Source organism: Lepidochelys kempii, chromosome 1, assembly GCF_965140285.1.
Source record: "Lepidochelys kempii isolate rLepKem1 chromosome 1, rLepKem1.hap1, whole genome shotgun sequence".
NCBI classification, from domain to species: Eukaryota; Metazoa; Chordata; order Testudines; family Cheloniidae; genus Lepidochelys; species Lepidochelys kempii.
Window position 1 is genome coordinate 49,219,081 of NC_136380.1, and position 21,324 is coordinate 49,240,404.

Below are 21,324 nucleotides of genomic sequence, written 5' to 3' on the forward strand. Positions count from 1 at the left end.
AATAATTTAAATAAACTGTTTGGTACTTTTTATATGTTTGCAGTCTTTTTTAAACTTTTGAAGAATATCGTGTGTTTTATCCTCTCCATCTATCCAAACTGTCAAATGCCATAATTTAATCTTCTGCCCACTTTCGAGATCCAGAAGGATCACATCGGGTTTTCCAACACTACAACTATATTTAAGCTTACTGTTTTGAAATAAATTCACTACAACTGACTACACACTTCTGAAAAACAATATGCTGTAGTGTGTAGAAGTTCAGATTTAATTACACAGTATTTACCATTTTATAATATCCAAATTGTATTACATCTTTTTAACACAATTCATTGTATATACTGTACAAATATACAAATATATATACTTCAAAAATATAAAACAAAAGTATTTTCCTTTATACAGTAATGTGGTGCTTTTTGTCACAGTTTCAGAGCAACTGCACCTGTATTTCCCCCTCTGTGGTTCCTTGGGGGCACCCACTTCAAGGTTTCTGGCTCCCAGTCATCACCTCTCTTGAGCAGAGACCTGCATCTCATTCCCCTCCGACCAGTGGTTTTAAGGTTGCACAGCTCCCTGTCTTCTACTGCAATAATAGCAGCAAGCCAGTCTGCCTAAAAAGACCAAGACCTATGCTTTGCTTTCTCTTCAAGGCCTATGAGTGGTGTTAATGCCAGCTGTTACGGGTTACCACACAGCTTTTTCTAAGCAAGCACATTTGTTCACCAGGTAAATACACATGTAAAAACAAACAGCCTACCAGAGGTCACCCATTTGTCTTATGGGGCCCAAGTAGGCTAAAGTCTTTCCAAACCTTCTGCAAGGGATAAGGCCCCACTGTGACAGCAGCTCCTGTCTGTTTGCTGGACCAGAAACAAGGCCCCGAATCAGTTTAAACTCAGGCTATTTACCCAAAAGTCCTTTCTTTGTCTGTTAGTCTTCGGAGAATCTGCTTAGAAATAGTATATGTGAGCCTCTCCAGGAGATGGTACCTCTCTGGGAGGGTTACAACCTGGCTGATTTGCCTTAGTCATCACCCACTGTTTTTAATTCCCAGAGGAGCTATGATAATCCTCCCCCATGGAGTAGAACACAATCATACATAAACCATGTATTTAAAACAATTGACCCCAAAGATACTGCATGGGTTTGCAATATCTTACATACTGTTAATATGGACAATATGTGTATACTGTTCTAAGATGACTCTTCTTTCTATTTACCTATCAGATACTACGGTGCTGTTAAATACAACCATGATGGTGGCCATATCATTGAGTGGGTGTGCCAGGGACCCACAGTTAAACACAGACCCTGCTCATTGGATTTGGCTGACTCGCTAATGAACCCAGATTGGCTGAAGACTTCAGCACTTAGTCTTAAACAAGCACTGCATCAGCCCTGGGTTCCTGGCTGCTCCACAGCATTCCATAGCTGCACCTGTGTTTTTAGTCCTGCTTCCTATTCCTGCTCTCAGCTCCCTTCTTGCTCCTAGCCCTTACTCTGAATCCCTGCTCCTGCCTCCTGTTGCTCATCTCTGGTTCTGCTCCTGGATTCCTAATCATGGCTCCCAGTTCCTAATCCCTGCTCTTGGCTCCTGCCTCCACTCTGGCTCTGATCCTTGACTCCTGATTCCTGGCTCTGGCTTCCTCGCTGGACTTGATATTCATCTTCTGACCACAGCTCTGACCCTTGGCTCCTGGCTCGTTTCCTGCACTTGGCATTCGGTTTCTGATCACTGCTCTGCCCCTGGTTCCTAGTCTCTGGCTCTCGGCTAGCCCCTCTAAACATGATAATTTAGCTCCTAACCTGGCCACTAAGCTTGGTTACCTCTCTTCCAACCATTTCATTCCTTTTAAACAGTACAAAGCTTTTGATACGGTCTCGCATGACCTTCTCATAAACAAACTAGGGAAATGCAGCCTAGATGGAGCTACTATAAGATGGGTGCAAAACTAGTTGGAAAACCATTCCCATAGAGTAATCAGTGGTTCACATAATGAGTGGGGTCCTGAAAGGGCATAACGAGTGGGGTCCTGCAGTTCTGGGTCCGGTTCTGTTCAATATCTTCATCAATGATTTTTTTAGATAATGGCATAGAGAGTACACTTATAAAGTCGGCAGATGATATCACGCTGGGAGGGGTTGCAAGTAATTTGGAGGATAGGATTAAAATTCAAAATGATCAGGACATACTGGAGAAATGGTCTGAAGTAAACAGGATAAAATTCAATAAAGACAAATGCAAAGTACTTCATTTAGGAAGGAACAATCAGTTGCACACATACAAAATGGGAAATGACTGCCTTGGAAGGAGTACTGTGGAAAGGGATCTGGGGGTCATAGTGGACCAAAAGCTTAATATGAGTCAATGGTGTAACACTGTTGCCCAAAAAAAAAAAAAAAAAAGCGATCATTATTCTGGGACAGGGGTGGGCAAACTTTTTGGCCTGAGAGACACATCTGGGTATAGAAACTGTATGGCGGGCCATGAATGCCCACAAAATTGGGAGTTGCAGTGTGGGAGGGGGTGAGGGCTCCGGCTAAGGATGTGGGCTCTGGGGTGAGGCCAGAAATGAAAAGTTCAGGGTGTGGGAGGGGGCTCCAGGCTGGGGCTGGGGATTAGGGGGGAAGGGGTGAAGGCTCCAGCGTGGGACTGAAGGGTTTGTGGTACAGGAGAGTGCTCCAGGCTAGGACTGAGGGTTCGGCGGGCAGGAGGGGGATCAGGGATGGGGCAGGAGGCTGGGAAACGGGGGGCGGGGGGGGTTGGCTCTGGGGGTGCAGGCTCTGGGATGGGGCTGGGGATGAGGGGTTGGGGTGCAGGGGGTGCTTGGGCTGGGACTGAGGGATTTGGAGGGCAAGAGGGGGCTCATGCCTCGGGCAGGGGGTTGGGCCACAGCGCGAGTTCAGAGGTGTAGGCTCTGGGAGGCACTTACCTCAAGCAGCTCCCAAAAGCAGCGGCATGTCCCCCCTCTGGCTCCTATGCAGAGGTGCGGCGCTGGCCAGGCGGCTCTGAGCGCTGCCCTGATCGCAGACGCCACCCCCACAGCTCCCAGAAGCAGCAGCATGCCCCCCTCTGGCTCCTATGCAGAGGCGCAATGCTGGTCAAGCGGCTATGCGCGCTGCCCCGTCCACATCGCCGGCCAATTGAAGCTGCTGGGGGCGGCACTTGTGGCGGGGGCAGCATGCGGAGTTTCCTGGCTACCCCCATGCGTAGGAACCAGAGGGGGGACACACAAAGATCCTGATCCCGCTCCCCAGCCAGAGTGGGACAAGCTCCCAACCCCACTCCCCAGCAGGAGCTCCAGGACCAGATTAAAAGTTCTGACGGGCTGGATGTGGCCCGTAGTTTGCCCACCCCTGTTCTGAGATGTATTAGCAGGAGTGTTGTAAGCAAAACATGAAAAGTAATTCTTCCGCTCTACTCCACGCTGATTAGGCCTCAACTGGAATACTGTGTCCAGTTCTGGGTTCCACATTTCAGGAAAAATGTGGACAAATTGGAGAAAGTCTAGAGAAGAGCAATAAAAATGATTAAAGATCTAGAAAACATGACCTATGAGGGAAGACTGAAAAAATTGGGTTTGTTTCGTGTGGAAAAGAGAAAACTGAGAGGGGACATGATAACAGTTTTCAATCACATAAAAGTTTGTTACAAGGAGGAGGGAGAAGAATTGTTCTTCTTAACCTTTCATAGAATCATAGAATATCAGGGTTGGAAGGGACCTCAAGAGGTCATCTAGTCCAACCCCCTGCTCAAAGCAGGACCAATCCCCAATTAAATCATCCCAGCCAGGGCTTTGTCAAGCCTGACCTTAAAAACTTCTAAGGAAGGAGATTCTACCACCTCCCTAGGTAACGCATTCCAGTGTTACACCACCCTCCTAGTGAAAAAGTTTTTCCTAATATCCAACCTAAACCTCCCACACTGCAACTTGAGACCACTACTCCTTGTCCTGTCCTCTTCTACCACTAAGAATAGTCTAGAACCATCCTCTCTGGAACCACCTCTCAGGTAGTTGAAAGCAGCTATCAAATCCCCCCTCATTCTTCTCTTCTGCAGACTAAACAATCCCAGTTCCCTCAGCCTCTCCTCATAAGCCATGTGTTCCAGACCCCTAATGGATGTAGAAGCCCTCTACACCAACATTCCACACAAAGATGGACTACAAGCCGTCAAGAACACTATCCCCGATAATGTCACGGCTAACCTGGTGGCTGAACTTTGTGACTTTGTCCTTACCCATAACTATTTCACATTTGGGGACAATGTATACCTTCAGATCAGCGGCACTGCTATGGGTACCCGCATGGCCCCACAGTATGCCAACATTTTTATGGCTGATTTAGAACAACGCTTCCTCAGCTCTCGTCCCCTAAAGCCCCTACTCTACTTGCGCTATATTGATGACATCTTCATCATCTGGACCCATGGAAAAGAAGCCCTTGAGGAATTCCACCATGATTTCAACAATTTCCATCCCACCACCAACCTCAGCCTGGTCCAGTCCACACAAGAGATCCACTTCCTGGACACTACAGTGCTAATAAACAATGGCCACATAAACACCACCCTATACCGTAAACCTACTGACCGCTATTCCTACCTGCATGCCTCCAGCTTTCACCCTGACCACACCACACGATCCATCGTCTACAGCCAAGCTCTGCGATACAACCGCATTTGCTCCAACCCCTCAGACAGAGACAAACACCTACAAGATCTCTGTCAAGCTTTCTTACAACTACAATACCCACCTGCAGAAGTAAAGAAACAGATTGATAGAGCCAGAAGAGTTCCCAGAAGTTACCTACTACAGGACAGGCCTAACAAAGAAAATAACAGAACGCCACTAGCCGTCACCTTCAGCCCCCAACTAAAACCCCTCCAACGCATTATTAAGGATCTACAACCTATCCTAAAGGATGACCCAACACTCTCACAAGTCTTGGGAGACAGGCCAGTCCTTGCCTACAGACAGCCCCGCAACCTGAAGCAAATACTCACCAACAACCACATACCACACAACAGAACCACTAACCCAGGAACTTATCCTTGCAACAAAGCCCGTTGCCAATTGTGCCCACATATCTATTCAGGGGACACCATCACAGGGCCTAATAACATCAGCCACACTATCAGAGGCTCGTTCACCTGCACATCCACCAATGTGATCTATGCCATCATGTGCCAGCAATGCCCCTCTGCCATGTACATTGGTCAAACTGGACAGTCTCTACGTAAAAGAATAAATGGACACAAATCAGATGTCAAGAATTATAACATTCATAAACCAGTCGGAGAACACTTCAATCTCTCTGGTCACGCAATCACAGACATGAAGGTCGCTATCTTAAAACAAAAAAACTTCAAATCCAGACTCCAGCGAGAAACTGCTGAATTGGAATTCATTTGCAAATTGGATACTATTAATTTAGGCTTAAATAGAGACTGGGAGTGGCTAAGTCATTATGCAAGGTAGCCTGTTTCCTCTTGTTTTTTCCTACCCCCCCCCCCCAGATGTTCTGGTTTAACTTGGATTTAAACCTGGAGAATGGTCAGTTTAGATGAGCTATTACCAGCAGGAGAGTGAGTTTGTGTGTGTATGGGGGTGGGGGGGATGTGAGAAAACCTTGATCTATGCAGGAAATAGCCCAACTTGATTATGTAAAGAGTTGTCACTTTGGATGGGCTAGCACCAGCAGGAGAGTAAATTTGTGTGGGGGGGTGGAGGGTGAGAAAACCTGGATTTGTGCTGGAAATGGCCCACCTGTTGATCACTTTAGATAAGCTATTACCAGCAGGACAGTGGGGTGGGAGGAGGTATTGTTTCATGATTTCTGTGTGTATATAAAGTCTGCTGCAGTTTCCACGGTAAACATCTGATGAAGTGAGCTGTAGCTCACGAAAGCTCATGCTCAAATAAATTGGTTAGTCTCTAAGGTGCCACAAGTACTCCTTTTCTTTTTGCGAATACAGACTAACACGGCTGTTCCTCTGAAACTAATCATTTTTGTTGCCCTTCGCTGGACTCTCTCCAATTTATCCACATCCTTCCTGTAGCGTGGGACCCAAAACTGGACACAGTACTCCAGTTGAGGCCTCACCAATGTCGAATAGAGGGGGACGATCACGTCCCTCGATCTGCTCGCTATGCCCCTACTTATACATCCCAAAATGCCATTGGCCTTCTTGGCAACAAGGGCACACTGCTGACTCATATCCAACTTCTCGTCCACTGTCACCCCTACGTCCTTTTCCGCAGCACTGCTGCCTAGTCATTCGGTCCCTAGTCTGTAGCTGTGCATTGGGTTCTTCCGTCCTAAGTGCAGGACCCTGCACTTATCCTTATTGAACCTCATCAGATTTCTTTTGGCCCAATCCTCCAATTTGTCTAGGTCCCTCTGTATCCTATCCCTGCCCTCCAGCGTATCTACCACTCCTCCCAGTTTAGTATCATCCACAAATTTGCTGAGAGTGCAATCCACACCATCCTCCAGATCATTTATGAAGATATTGAACAAAACCGGCCCCAGGACCGACCCCTGGGGCACTCCACTTGACACCGGCTGCCAACTAGACATGGAGCCATTGAGGATAGGACAAGAAGCAACGGGCTTAAATGGCAGCAAAGGAGATTTAGGTTGTACATTAGGCAAAACTTCCTGTCAGAGTGATTAAGTACTAGAATAAATTGCCTAGGGAAGCTGTGGAATCTCCATCCCTAGAGATTTTTAAGAGCAGGTTAGACAAACACCTGTCAGGAATGGTCTAGATAATACTTAGTCCTGCCATGAGTGCAGGGGACTGCACTAGATGACCTCTCGAAGTCTCTTCCAGTACTATGATTCCCCACCCAGACAAGTTCAATGGGGATCACAGGGCTTCTCATGGGTTTCTGAACCAATGCCACTCCTGTTCCATATAAGACCACACACCTATTCCATCGATAGAGCCAAGGTGGGGCTCGTCATCAGTTTCCTGATTGAGAGGTACTTGCCTGGGCTTCCCCCTTTTTGGAGTAAGCCAGTCCCTTCTTGGGAGAGTTTAAGAACTTTGTCCAGGCCATGACAACCATCTTCGATGGCGCAAAGCAGATACATACAGCAGAATCAGCACTTCAAGCCCTGAGACAAGGCCACAAGCTGGTCACTAGCTATGCCACAAAATTCTGCTGCCTCACAGCTGACACAGAATGGAACAAGGCTACGCAGCACCACCACTTCTGGCGTGATCTGAGTGATGAAGAGATGGACGAAGTGGCCTGGGCAGAAATCTTGGCCAGACTGGCACCCCTAATCAACCTGAATATAAGAATTGATAGCCGGCTACGGGAACGTTGCCAGGAAAAGGCAACGGTGCCCTGACCATACCTCAGTCTCAGTCACTCATGCCCAGACTCCCCACTGACCTCCTGCCGCAACCGGAGCCCATGCAACTTGGCATTGTCTGATCCAGCCTTTCTGATGGCGAAAAGAACCAATGCCACTTGGCAGGCCTATGCCTTTACTGTGGCAGAACTAGACATTACAGCTCAAGCTGCCCAGCTAAAGGTTGGTTCGTCTCCCAGCAAGGAAATACCAGCCCTCCACCTTTTACAGGAGTTCTGGTTGGGGGTGATGTATTTCCCCAGGATCTAGCTTGATACACCAGTACCTCTTCACAGGTACCGTTAGTGGCGATGCTCCACCTTCGGCTCCCGCTCCACTTAAGACATCCGGCCATGGCAGATGTCCACCTGGAAGCCCTCGTGGACACAGGAGCATCTCATAACACCAGATATCAACATGAGTCAATCCCAACCCAGAGCTCATTGAAGCGGTCAATGGATCTCTATTTTCCTCCAGCCCAGTTACATGAGAAACAGCTCCTTCAGAAGTCACCACTATCCAGGACCACCAGGAGACCTTTTGGTTTGGCCTAGTCCATTTCCCCCTCTTCCTGGTTATTTCTGGCATCACTTGGCTAACCACTCATGACCCCCACAACTGCTGGAGCTCTAGCACGATCAAGTTCACTTCTCTGCACTGATGTCAGACCTGCTGTCTCAACCTCAGTCCGAGAAAAGAGGCAGCCCCCATCTTGTACTTGTTGAAGCTGTCTCTCTCCAAGCCAGGCTAAGGCAGTTTAGGAGGGGCCTGATGAGACACAACCCGCCCCTAGTTGAGGGGCGGGTTGATACTCGGGGCAAAGTATCAGGATCTATTTGATATTTTTGACAAAAGGGAGGACCAATATTTTGCTGCCTTGTCAGCCCTATAATTGCCCTATACATATCCAGGCCAGAGTGGAAATTCCTTTGGGACATATTTATTCCCTTTCAGAACCCAAGCTGCAGGCCCTTAGAAGCTACCTACAAGAGATTCTGCAAGGGGTTCATCTGCTCCTCCAAGTCCTCGAGCAGGACTCAAATTTTATTTGTCACCAAGAAGGATGGTTTCCTACACCTGTGTGTTGACTATTACATTCTGCACCTGGTATAGACATTTTGAATGCACTGTGATGCTGTTCTGACTACACAATGCCCCTGCTACTTTTCAACATTTTATAAATGATATTTTCAGAAATATGTTGGACCATTTTGTAGTAATTTACTTAGATGACATCCTGATCTTCTCTGAAAACAAATATCAGAATGACCAGCATGTACACAATGTTCTAGAAAGAATACGTCAGACCACTTCTACACTAAATTAGAAAAATGCAAATTTGATCGGAACATAGTTGAGTTTCTGGGTTACACTGCCTCCCCAGAGGGCCTATGGACTCACATAAGGTCTCTACCATCCCAGAGTGGGCCACTCCGAGGGATGTCTGGGGCATACAATGATTCTTAGGGTTTGCTAACTTCTACCAGTGTTTCATCTGAGATTTCGATACCGGTAGCCCCCCAGTGGCCCTTCTGAAAAAGGGAGCCTGATTTGTCTGGTCTGGGGAGAGTCAACATGTATTCAATCAGCTAAAAGAGGCTTTCATTTCTGCTGCCACCCTTGTCCATCTAGATCCCTTCTGTTGAAAATGGAGGCTGATGTTTCTGATTTTGCCAGTCATTCTTTTGCTCCCAACTCACTGATTCTCAATGCCATAATAATTCAGTCCCTACCACAGAATTAGTATGTGGTCGCTCCTATTTTAAGTCTTTCGTTGTATGAATTGGTAAGGGATGTGGGGACAAAGGGCAGTGTCCAGTGGCACAGGCAGCTGCAAAGAATTTGTACTGAGGAAGGCACCTGCAGAGAGCCAGTAAGGCCCCAAAGGTAAGTGGTGCTGACAGTGGAGGAGGCATGGCCACAGTTGCTGATGCATTAGTTCAGTACATCCCCACAACAGTGTCCATGGACAGAATTTCTAAGCAACACTGACTGCAGCTTAAGGCTGCCCTCCAATGGCATAAAACCTGAAGAAGCGGGATAGTAGAACTATCACTTGCCATTACCCTATTGTAAATTCTCCCAAAGCACAATGAACCTCTCCAGCGCAAGGAACTGCAATTTTGTATCTCCACATGCCATTCACTTTCGACCTATATGAATGAACGAATGAAGGCCTCTATGGGAGGGAGAAACAGCAACTGTTTAACAGAGTAGAGCAACACTTCACACAAATACTGTACCCAATTGCAGGAGAAATGTAATGTGTAATTACCAAGAGAAGAATCTGGCCAGGTTGCCAGAGTTAACGTCCCTAACTCTTGCAAAATAATTTCATGGACTATTTTATAATTACATGTGATCAGAACTAACTGGTAAGATGTTGATTCTCACAATAAAGTCCCTCTGACAAGTGCACACCTGTTCAATACTGACTTTGAGGATAGAATGTCTTACGGAACCACCAAAGACCACTTCCTAAGCAGCCCTGCATTTTCCTTGATGACCTTCTATATAAGTACTACCTAGATCCTACTCTGCTTACCTATTAAGAGCTGATGAGATACTGAATTGGGATTCCTACTTTTGTTTCACTCCAGTATTGTATTAGAGCCATTACACTTCTTTATGTAAGTTTTCATTATAACCTACATTTTGAAAGAGTTCAGATACTTGGTCATTAAGAATTTAGTTTAATTTGAGTGAGATTATGCATGCAATTTCTCAGTATTTAGTAATTATTATTCTTTTTATATACACTATGCTTGAATCTAAATTTTAATATTTTCAGTTACCAAAACAAGAAAACCAAATGTTGTGCTCTTCTGACAACTATCTAGTTAGAAGGTGAATGTTCTTACTATTTTTTCCTTATCCCCTGTTAACATACCATTGCAAGGCTAACTCAACCCAATCACTTTGTTGGTAGCCCTAAAATGATACCATGTCAACAAGAGATGGGGAAAAAACAGTGAACATCTTCATCCATTTGACTTCTCCCAAGTTTGCCTGGCACGCACCGACATCCCATAGATTTCAAGAAGATCTGGAGTGGATGACAAACATCAGAAATTAACAAACAAAATTAAATGGGCACTGCCATAACAGATCAGACCAAATGTCCATCTAATCCAGTATCAAGTTTCCGACAGTACTTACTACCGATGATGGGGGGGGGTGGCGCATGGGGTGGCACAGAAAAAAGCTTCAAGAAACACTGTGATGGACAATTATGGAATAACATGCTCATATGGAAATTTTCTTCCTAATCCCCACTAGTTAGGAATGGAGTTATACCCTTAGGCATGAGGATTTATATTCCTTGTAAAATGTTTTATCCTACCTAATTAAACTGTTGGTGTTCTTATCAATATAAATGTTTAATCTATATAAATGCTCATGGCCTCAGTCACATCTTGTAGTAATGACTTCCCAGGTTAGGTTAATCATCCGCTGTGTAAGGAAGTGTGTCCTATGGGCCTGATTATTTTTCCACTTAAGTCCATGGAATTTTGCTGTTGATTTCAAAGGGACCAGGACACAGGGTCCTCTGTGTATTCCTGAGCTGATATTTATGTAAGCAGTATATTTACATACATATTAACAGAAGTCAGTACATACTAGAAAACACATGTTAGCAGTAAAGCACCTAAGCAATTATTGAAGTACTGAGAAAAATTTAAATTAAACCACAATACAAAAGAAAATAACTATGATGGCTACTATAACACAAGTCTTACTTTTCTAACTCCTCAGGATCAAACTTCCACCATGTGTCTGGCTCATGGAATTCCACTCTGTAGCCTTTCCCTAGAGCCTACAGTAAATAAAGAAATACAGTATGCATGATAGGTGTAACATTATTATACTAGTTTATGCTGCAACAAACATAACGTCATTAAATAGAAAAAATATTAATGAAAAACAGACTTATTGAAATTAAATACTAAGCAGTCTTAGCCCATTGAACTTTAGATCACTTACCCCACAACCTCTAGGTTTCATCTTAGGATAAAAACATTAGGTCAAGTCAATCCAAACTAGACTACCCCCATACCTGTTAGTGGCTATGTCAAAGAAATAGCCTGTTCGAGGAGAGAAAGGAATGTCAACAAGGAAGACCCATTACTAGACAAAGTAGTTGCATTCATGCTTTGTGAAGGTAGGTCTGCAAAAAAAAAACAACACAGTATAACAACAATGGATTTAATTACACAGTAGCTATATTTACCGTTTCCACATACGGCTTCATTTCCCAGGCTTGAGTATTAGTGTTGTCTATTATAACTGGAGATCTTCCCTGTTCCATAGCTTGCTTTGCTGCAGTAAATAAAGATTAGAATACAACCCTCAATATATGAGTGAAAAATTGGAATGAATATTCTGTCTATTTCAAGTAAAATGATGACAAGCATTTTTGTTCTACAAGAGGTTTGCATTAGTATGTTGTGATTAATTAAGGAATCTAAACTGGATTTCTATTTAATTAGATTCCACTTAAATAAGGCGGCCACAGCTTCAGGGTAAACCAACAAACAGTAATCTGCTTAACACAGACAAGTGCTAATAGAGCTATATAGTTAACAGGGAAAACTGCCTATTTCCTTCTTGATTCCTAATAAGCAGCTACGGAGGCATTTGTTATGGGGAACAAGACAAGAAGAGTGTTGGCTAAAGAACTTTTATAGTTACTTTTACAGTTAATTCCTAGAATAATAATTACAAGGGCCACATTACATGGAATACACATTTATTGTGACAGAGATGGCATGAAAATGCTTCTAGAAAAACTTATGCTTAAGTTACTTTATTGCTTTCAGCAACTAATATATCCATTAATAAAAATCCCATATGAATAACTGCAAACTATCAAGCCTAGAACTTTTGGCTGAGCTAGCGCATATCTTTTAAAAAGACCTTCCATCTTGATTTAAAGACTTCAACCACCACATTTCTAGGTAACAGGTTTCAGAGTGGTAGTCGTGTTAGTCTGTATCAGCAAAAAAACTTCAGAAACAGACTCCACCGAGAAACTGCAGAACTGGAATTAATTTGCAAACTGGACACCATTAAATTAGGCTTGAATAAAGGGTGGGAGTGGATGGGTCATTACATAAAGTAAAACTATTTCCCCATGCTAATTTTTTCCCCTACTGGTACTCATACCTTCTGGTCAACTGTTTGAAATGGGCCATTCAGATTATCACTACAAAAGTTTTTTGTTCTCCTGCTTATAATAGCCCACCTTAATTGATTAGTCTTGTTCGAGTTGGTATGGTGACACCCATTTTTTCATGTTCTCTGTGTGTATCTGTATATATCTTCCTACTGTGTTTTCCACTGCATGCACCCAATGAAGCGGGTTTTAGCCCATGAAAGCTTATGCCCAAATAAATTTGTTCATCTCTAAGGTGCCAAATACTCCTCGTTCTTATTTCTAGGTAAATTGTTCTCATAGCTAATTAACCTTTTTGTAAAAAAAATCTGCACCCTGTTTCTGATCTTAATTTATTCTAGCTTCTAGTTCAGGGGTTCTCAAACTGAGGGTCGTGACCCCTCAGGGAGGTCGCAAGATTATTACACGGGGGGTCACCAGCTGTCAGCCTCCACCCCCAAACTCCACTTCACTTCCATCATTTATAATAGTGTTAAATGTAAAAAAGTATTTCTAATTTATAAGGGGGAGGCGGGTCACAGTCAGAGGCTTGCTGTGTGAAAGGGGTCACCAATACAAAAGTTTGAGAACCACTGTTCTAGTCACTGCATCTTGTTATGGCTTCTGTATTAAACCGAAAAGGCCTCTACTACCAGAAATCTTTTCCCCATATAGATACTTATAGACAGATCAAGTATCACCAGTGAACTTTCTTTGTTGAATGGAGTTTTAGTCTCACTGTAAGACCTCAAATCATTCTGGTAGCTCTTTTCTAAATCCTTTCCAATTCGTCAAAATCCATTTTTAAGTGTGGAAACCAAAACGGAATGCAGTATTCCAGTAAGGACTAGCCACTAGGTAACATGTGGTGGTAAAGAGGAGGCAAGACTGACTCAAACGCAAAAAAGGAGTAAGAAGGAAATTGGAAGGAGTAGCCTGGTAGCGAGTGAGTGGAAGCAGGGATAACAGCAAATGGAATGGCCCAGAGAATGGTGTGGTGGTGAACAGAAATAGAGAAATGTGAGAAGTATCTAGGGGAAAGGAGTAGGAGCAGAGAGGGGGAAGGACAAAAGGGTCTATAAAAGGGATGGGAAAACTACAGCCAGGGGGCCGCAACTGGCCCTCCAGACATTTTATTCTGGCCCTCAAGCTTCCAGCGGGAAGCAGGGTCTGGGGCTTGCCCTGCTCCAGCTGGGGAGCGGGGATGGGGGCTTGCTCCGCTCCACACAGCTCCCAGAAGCACCAGCACGTCCCCTATCCGGCTCCTATGAATATGGGCAGCCAGGGGGCTCCGCATGCTGCCCCCGCCCCAAGCGCTGGCCCCTTAGCTCCTGTTGGCTGGGAACCACGGCCAATGGGAGCTGCAGGGGTGGCGCCTGCAGAGAGGGCAGTGCACAGAACCGCCTGGCCGTGCCTCCATGTAGGAGCCGAAGGGAGGACATGCCGCTGCTTCTAGGAGCTGCTTGAGGTAAGCGCCCCCCAAAACCTACACCCTTGGCCCCCCTCCCATGTTCCAACTCCCTACCCCACCCCTGATTCCCCTCCTGCCCTCCAAACCCCTCGGTCCCAGCCCGGAGCCCCCTTCTGCACCCCCAACCCCTCATCCCCAGCCCCACCCCAGAACCTGCACCCCCAGCTGGAGCTCTCACTCCCCGCCCCTCACCCTAAAGTCCTGCCCCAGCCTGGAGTTCCCTCCCACACCCTGAACTCCTCATTTCTGGCCTCACCCCAGAGACCACACCCCCAGCCAAAGCCCTCATGCACTCCGACACCCCAACCCCCAATTTCATGAGCATTCATGGCCCACCATACAATTTCCATACCCAGGTGTGGCCCTCAGGCCAAAAAGTTTGCCCACCCCCAGTCTATAATCACAAGAGCACATTCCCCTCCAGAACCTGGAATTGGACCCAGATTTCCAGAGTCTCAAAATTCCTCTATTGCCTGGCAAATAGCCATTGCAAAAGGTGCATCATCTTCCATTAGTGGCTTGTTCACACAGCATACTATTGCTACTTGAGAGGACCATACATAGAGAGGAAGGATGATCCAGCAATTACAACAGTACACTTGGACTTGGTAGACCTCTCTACAAGTTTCTGTTTGGCCACGGACTCCCTGTGTGAGTCTTGGGCAAGTCACTTAGCCTCACTCTGCCTCAATTCCACATCTCTGAAATAAAGATGACAGTAGTTTCTTTTTCATAGGGGTATTGTGATAAAATGTTAAAAAGATTGGGAGGCACTCACATATTTGAGTAACGGAGGGCTATTTAAGTACCCAAGACAGATACCAGTTATTAGTTTAGGTCAAGTGGTAGAAGCCTGATAGATTTAAGATCCAAATCCTGCTGATGATCCATGCAAGAGTCAGCAGGGTTCCACAGGATGGAATGTGGGTGGGTTTCAGTTTACTTTTTTAAAACCCTAAGAAGTTAAAGCCCAAACAACCTATGTTAAAAGTATGTTAAATCTGCAAAGTCAAGTGCACAAATTTAGGTAATGACAGAACTAAGGTTGCCTATGCAATGAATGAGACTACTGTCTATAAGAACCATGCATCCCTAACTTGATTCAGAAGTTGGAAGATATGTACAGTAACTCCCTGCTTAACGGTGTTTCGATCTTACTTCCCTGCTCAATTAAAGAACATGCTCCATTTAAAGTTGTGCAATGCTTTGCTATAACATCGTTTGGCTGCCTGCTTTGTCCACAGCTGGCAGCCCCCCTACACCCCCCCACAGCGCCTCCCACCCGCTGGCAGACACCCACAGATCGGCGCCTTCCCCCGGCTCCTGCCCGCAGCAATCAGCTGGTTTGCGGCGTTCAGGAGGGGGGAGGGAGGAGCGAGGACTTGGCACGCAGGCTTCCCCACCCTCCCCTGCCTCCCGAATGCTGCAAACCAGCTGATTGTTGAGAGCAGGAGACAGGGGGAGTCTGGGCACCGTGTCCTTGCTCCTCCCCACTCCCTCCTGAACGCCGCAAGCCAACTGATTGCCGCGGGAAGGAGGCAGGGGAGGAGCGAGGATGCGGCATGCAGCGTAATGGGGGAAGAGGGGGAGGGGATGAAGAGGTGGGTTAAGAGGGGGGGCTTGGGGGAAGGGGTGGAGTGGGCAGGCCGAGGGTTGAGCCCCTCGCCCCGGTGCTTGCAGAGTAGGGGAAGCTGCCGCTGCTGCACAATGTGCTTCTCCTAGTCTACAGCACCTTCAGCCTCCTTGCCTGCCTCACTGTTTCCAGTACCAGTGCCTGTCTGGGGTAAGGCGCGGGAACCTCCCAACTATAGTACTGTACTGTACAGTCTCATGCTTAAAGCACTTGAATCATAGAATATCAGGGTTGGAAGGGATCTCAGGAGGTCATCTAATCCAACCCCTTGCTCAAAGCAGGACCAATCCCCCAATTTTTGCCCCAGATCCCTAAATGGCCCCCTCAAGGATTGCAGTCACAACCCTGGGTTTAGCAGGCCAATGCTCAAACCACTGAGCTAACCCTCCCCACAAATGTCATCTTGGAGAACTGGATTCTATCACTGCTTCTCCCATGAATTTCCTATGTGTTACTAGGCAAGCCACTTAAATGAAACTTTTCAGAGGCTGCCACTAATTGTGTGTGTGACCCAAGGACCTCTTGATGTCAACTGGCAGAGGACACAGGGGTGCATAAGGGTTACAGGGATCCCCTGGTTCTGGTATTTACATTCACCAAAAACTGTCATGCCAGGTTTCTACTGAAAGCCTGCCACTGTTCATCATAATCATTGTGAAATGTATGTGTGAATAATATGTAAGGAGCTATGTATATGTAACTGTGAATTATGCCTTGAAGTTAAAGACAGATCACCTGGAGGTGACATACCTTAAGAAAGGTTACACCAGACATGAGGTAGGAGACATTTATCTCCTTGTCTGACCACTGTGTATTCTGTATTTTACAATGGAAATCTATTTGCGTACTGAATCAAATACCATTGAAGAGATTGTGGGGACTTCAGGAGAAGAAATCAAGAGGAAGATGTGAACAGCATGTGGGGTTGGGGGGAGGAGAAAAGAAAACCCTATTTACAGCTGAAGAACAAATGACTGGTCTATTATATCAATATATATCAGAGATACCCTGGCATCCTTCATCTTGGAGACAAGGTGCCAGCAGGCCTTTGGTCTCATGAAAGGAAGGTCCCAGCCATTCTGGTTGAAAATACCATGAAAAGCACTTTGGGTAAGCAGTAACTTATTAGAGAAGAGGGCATGTTGCTACTTAAGTTGTAGTAGTGAAGCCTATCACTGAAAGGGTGCACTAGAGGGACTCAAGTACAGGTCACCCTGTAACTGTGACAATGATAACGTAATTAAAGACAGTAGCATAATACATATGCACAAGGAGGTCAAATTAAAGTTGCATAAGCAACCATAATTCTGCTATTTCCTAATGTTTGACTACTTGACTTTGCAACCTTACATTATTAACAGTGTTTTAAATGCAATATACAATTATAATATATAAATTGTTTTAGCATCAGTTACAATCTGTAAATTTAATTTTCAAATTAATATTTTGGAGTCTAAAATTTCACTCTGAGCTAAAATCTAATTAGTAGTTTTGTAAAATAGGTATCAGGTAACTCTCAAGTGCTCTGACATGGAGAACGTTAAATTACCTTTCCAGCTTTACAAAAATTTCATAGAATCATAGAATATCAGGGTTGGAAGGGACCTCAGGAGGTCATCTAGTCCAACCCCCTGCTCAAAGCAGGACCAACCCCCAATTAAATCATCCCAGCCAGGGCTTTGTCAAGCCTGACCTTAAAAACTTCTAAGGAAGGAGATTCTACCACCTCCCTAGGTAACGCATTCCAGTGTTACACCACCCTCCTAGTGAAAAAGTTTTTCCTAATATCCAACCTAAACCTCCCACACTGCAACTTGAGACCATTACTCCTTGTCCTGTCCTCTTCCACCATTGAGAATAATATAGAACCATCCTCTCTGGAACCACCTCTCAGGTAGTTGAAAGCAGCTATCAAATCCCCCCTCATTCTTCTCTTCCGCAGACTAAACAATCCCAGTTCCCTCAGCCTCTCCTCATAAGTCATGTGTTCCAGACCCCTAATCATTTTTGTTGCCCTTCGCTGGACTCTCTCCAATTTATCCACATCCTTCTTGTAGTATGGGGCCCAAAACTGGACACAGTACTCCAGATGAGGTCTCACCAATGTCGAATAGAGGGGAACGATGAACGATCACGTCCCTCGATCTGCTCGCTATGCCCCTACTTATACATCCCAAAATGCCGTTAGCCTTCTTGGCAACAAGGGCACACTGCTGACTCATATCCAGCTTCTCGTCCACTGTTACCCCTAGGTCCTTTTCCGCAGAACTGCTGCCTAGCCATTCGGTCCCTAGTCTGTAGCTGTGCATTGGGTTCTTCTGTCCTAAGTGCAGGACCCTGCACTTATCCTTATTGAACCTCATCAGATTTCTTTTGGCCCAATCCTCCAATTTGTCTAGGTCCCTCTGTATCCTATCCCTGCCCTCCAGCATATCTACCACTCCTCCTAGTTTAGTATCATCCGCAAATTTGCTGAGAGTGCAATCCACACCATCCTCCAGATCATTTATGAAGATATTGAACAAAACCGGCCCCAAGACCGACCCCTGGGGCACTCCACTTGACACCGGCTGCCAACTAGATATGGAGCCATTAATCACTACCCGTTGAGCCCGACAATCTAGCCAACTTTCTACCCACCTTATAGTGCATTCATCCAGCCCATACTTCCTTAACTTGCTGACAAGAATACTGTGGGAGACCGTGTCAAAAGCTTTGCTAAAGTCAAGAAACAATATATCCACTGCTTTCCCTTCATCCACAGAACCAGTAATCTCATCATAGAAGGCGATTAGATTAGTCAGGCATGACCTTCCCTCGGTGAATCCATGCTGACTGTTCCTGATCACTTTCCTCTCATGTAAGTGCTTCAGGATTGATTCTTTGAGGACCTGCTCCATGATTTTTCCGGGGACTGAGGTGAGGCTGACTGGCCTGTAGTTCCCAGGATCCTCCTTCTTCCTTTTTTTAAAGATTGGCACTACATTAGCCTTTTTCCAGTCATCTGGGACTTCCCCCGTTCGCCACGAGTTTTCAAAGAGAATGGCCAATGGCTCTGCAATCACAGTCGCCAATTCCTTTAGCACTCTCGGATGCAACTTGTCCAGCCCCATGGACTTGTGCACGTCCAGCTTTTCTAAATAGTCCCTAACCACCTCTGTCTCCACAGAGGGCTGGCCATCTACTCCCCATGTTGTGATGCCCAGCGCAGCAGTCTGGGAGCTGACCTTGTTTATTCTTTATTCTTGACTGACTAATTTCCTCATTTGGGAAGTGTACTTTCATTTTTGCTTTCTTCACTGTAATCCTAGTATAAGTAGTATTCAAGGCTTATATACATGTGTAGGGCTACAAGTACTTTAGCAAGTCTATGAATAAATGTATACACCTCCCCAACACCTACATAATGATGTAATTAACAGCTGCTTGCACCCAAAGCTGTATAAAGGCATTCACTGCACGCTAAAACTGAAGGTAATGAGTTGTTCTGGTACTGCACAGACACACCCCAGCTTCAGAAAATAGGAACAGTGTTCCTATTAAATATTGAAATACAGAAATATTGGATAACTTAGATAAATGGATAAGGAGATATAGAGCTTTTCACCTCTAGGTCACTAGTCTGAGCTAGTCTCAGGTCAGAAAGGACTAAAAATCATTATCAAATGACAGCTGTTTGGTGGCATTTATTTATATTTTTATTTATAAAATGCCCTCTAACATGTCTCAGGGACAAAAAACACTTAAGAATGTACATTTTTTGCCCTCCTCTAGAAGAAAAAAATTACAGTTCTCCAAAACAAAATTCCCTTCCAAAACAATTTCTAATCAAACACTGTGTCATAAGGCCAACATACCAGATTATTGCTGACCAACACAGGAAAAAAATTTTGAACTGAGAATATTCTATTACTTAACATTTAAATCTAGAATCTAAATCTCTCAAGCACTTCAGCTGACCTCATTCACCATGCTGGCTCACTGGGAGAAAAGTTGTTTTTTCTATAGCTAAGATCTAGAACAAGTACAGCTTTTCAAGATTAAAGTCAAACTCTGCTCGATATCAAGAAATGAACTAGAAAACTATGAAAACTTATGTAATACATTTCCTGCATGCAGGAAACCATATTTTGCACTAGTTGGAGTACACAAGACTTTTTCAGTGTGACCCAAATCAGAGCCTTTTCAGTAACCAAATCCAGAAAACACAGTGGCATGGAAAACTGTGATGAGGTCTGGATGTGTAAGAAAATGTTGTAAACAACTTAAGAACATAACAACGGCAATACTGGGTCAGACCAAAGGTTCATCTAGCCCAGTATCCTGTCTTCCGACAGTGGCCAATGGCTGGTGCCCCAAAGGGAATGAGCAGAACAGGTAATCATCAAGTGATCCATCCCGTGTCGCCTATTCCCAGCTTCTGGCAAATAGAGGCTAGGGACACCATCCCTGCCCATCCTGGCTAACAGCCATTGATGAACCTATCCTCCATGAACTTAACTAGTTCTTTTTTTAACTTGCCAGACAGACGTAAAAAAACTACAAACAAACAAAACATAAACTCCTCTCTTCACCACCTCCACGACCACCACCCAAATTTACAGGGGTCCAAGAGCATTCCCATGTTTAAATTTCCTTGGACGAAAGACAAGCAAATAAAAGGAGTAGAAATAATTGTTTCCTTTAACCCATCAGCCAATTCTATTTTGTCTGGTTTACACAAAAAGATCATTCTCATCCAAGTCCCAATCTTGGCCAGGTGCTGAGATAGCACAGACACATCATCATCCAGGTCTGATAAAAATGAAGATGCAGAGCAGCATTCATTTGCATAAGGATGACCCTACGTCCCAAAATGTCATGCTATTTACAAGAGACGGATAACCAATTGTTCAGAACCACTCTCCAATACCTCTTTGGCCTTGTCTAGAGTAGGAAAAAGGTGCTTATTTTCAAATTGCGTTTAACTATGTATATTAGTGCTAAACAGAATTAACATTAGCTCAATTTTATCAGGTTTAATTATAGCCTTTGCCTACTAAAAATGAGCAAACGATATGAAACTAAGTCTATATTGGTGCTAAATTGGGTTTTAAATTGAGTTGAGTTAATTTGATTGAAAATAAGCACCTTTTCCCCTACTCTACAAAAAGCCTTGGAGAGGAAACTTCAACTAGTGGCCACAGGCAGGTTAACAAAACCTCAGGCCTTGTCTACACTGGGGGGGGAGGGGGGAAGATCCATCTAACATACGCAACTTCAGCTACGAGAATAGCGTAGATAAAGTTGACGTATCTTAGATTGACTTAGAATCACTTACTTCGCGTCCTCGCGGCACGGGATCGACAGCTGCCGCTCCCCCGTCAACTCTGCTTCCGCCTCTTGCCCTGGTGGAGTTCCGGAGTCGACGGCAGAGCGATCGGGGATCGATTTATCGTTTCTACACTAGATGTGATAAATCAATCCCCGATAAATCGATCACTACACGGGTAGTGTAGACGTGGCCTCAGTATCAAAGATTGCTGACAGATTTTAAAGGATCAGAATAGTCAAACAACTGTTGTCCATTACCAGGAAGAGATTAGCCACCAAATGAGTTACAGTCTCATTCCAAGTGAATAAGTGTCTATATCAGAAAATCCACCACAATTACCATAGTTGGCAGTTTTAAACAAACAGCCAATTAATCAATTA

General features: G+C 44.9%; 1 protein-coding gene across 8 annotated transcripts in view; it reads right to left on the bottom strand.

Annotated features, from left to right (window-relative positions):
- LOC140910489 (NEDD4-binding protein 2-like 2) overlaps nucleotides 1–21,324 on the bottom strand; it is a 110,621-nt gene that overhangs the window by 70,972 nt on the left and 18,325 nt on the right. For 4 of the 8 annotated variants that reach the window (XR_013635740.1, XM_078852646.1, XM_078852642.1 and 1 more), the window contains exons 4-5: nucleotides 11,603–11,691; nucleotides 11,112–11,188 (exon numbers count right to left, since the gene is read on the bottom strand). Coding sequence is in view for 4 of the 8 variants with exons in the window: in XM_078852646.1 (XP_078708772.1) it covers nucleotides 11,112–11,188; nucleotides 11,603–11,691 (166 nt within the window). In the remaining 4 variants the exon portion in view is untranslated. Of the gene's footprint in view, nucleotides 1–11,110; nucleotides 11,189–11,428; nucleotides 11,540–11,602; nucleotides 11,692–21,324 lie in introns of those variants that run through there. The other 4 variants (XM_073341531.1, XM_073341538.1, XM_073341549.2 and 1 more) reach the window with 4 other exon arrangements.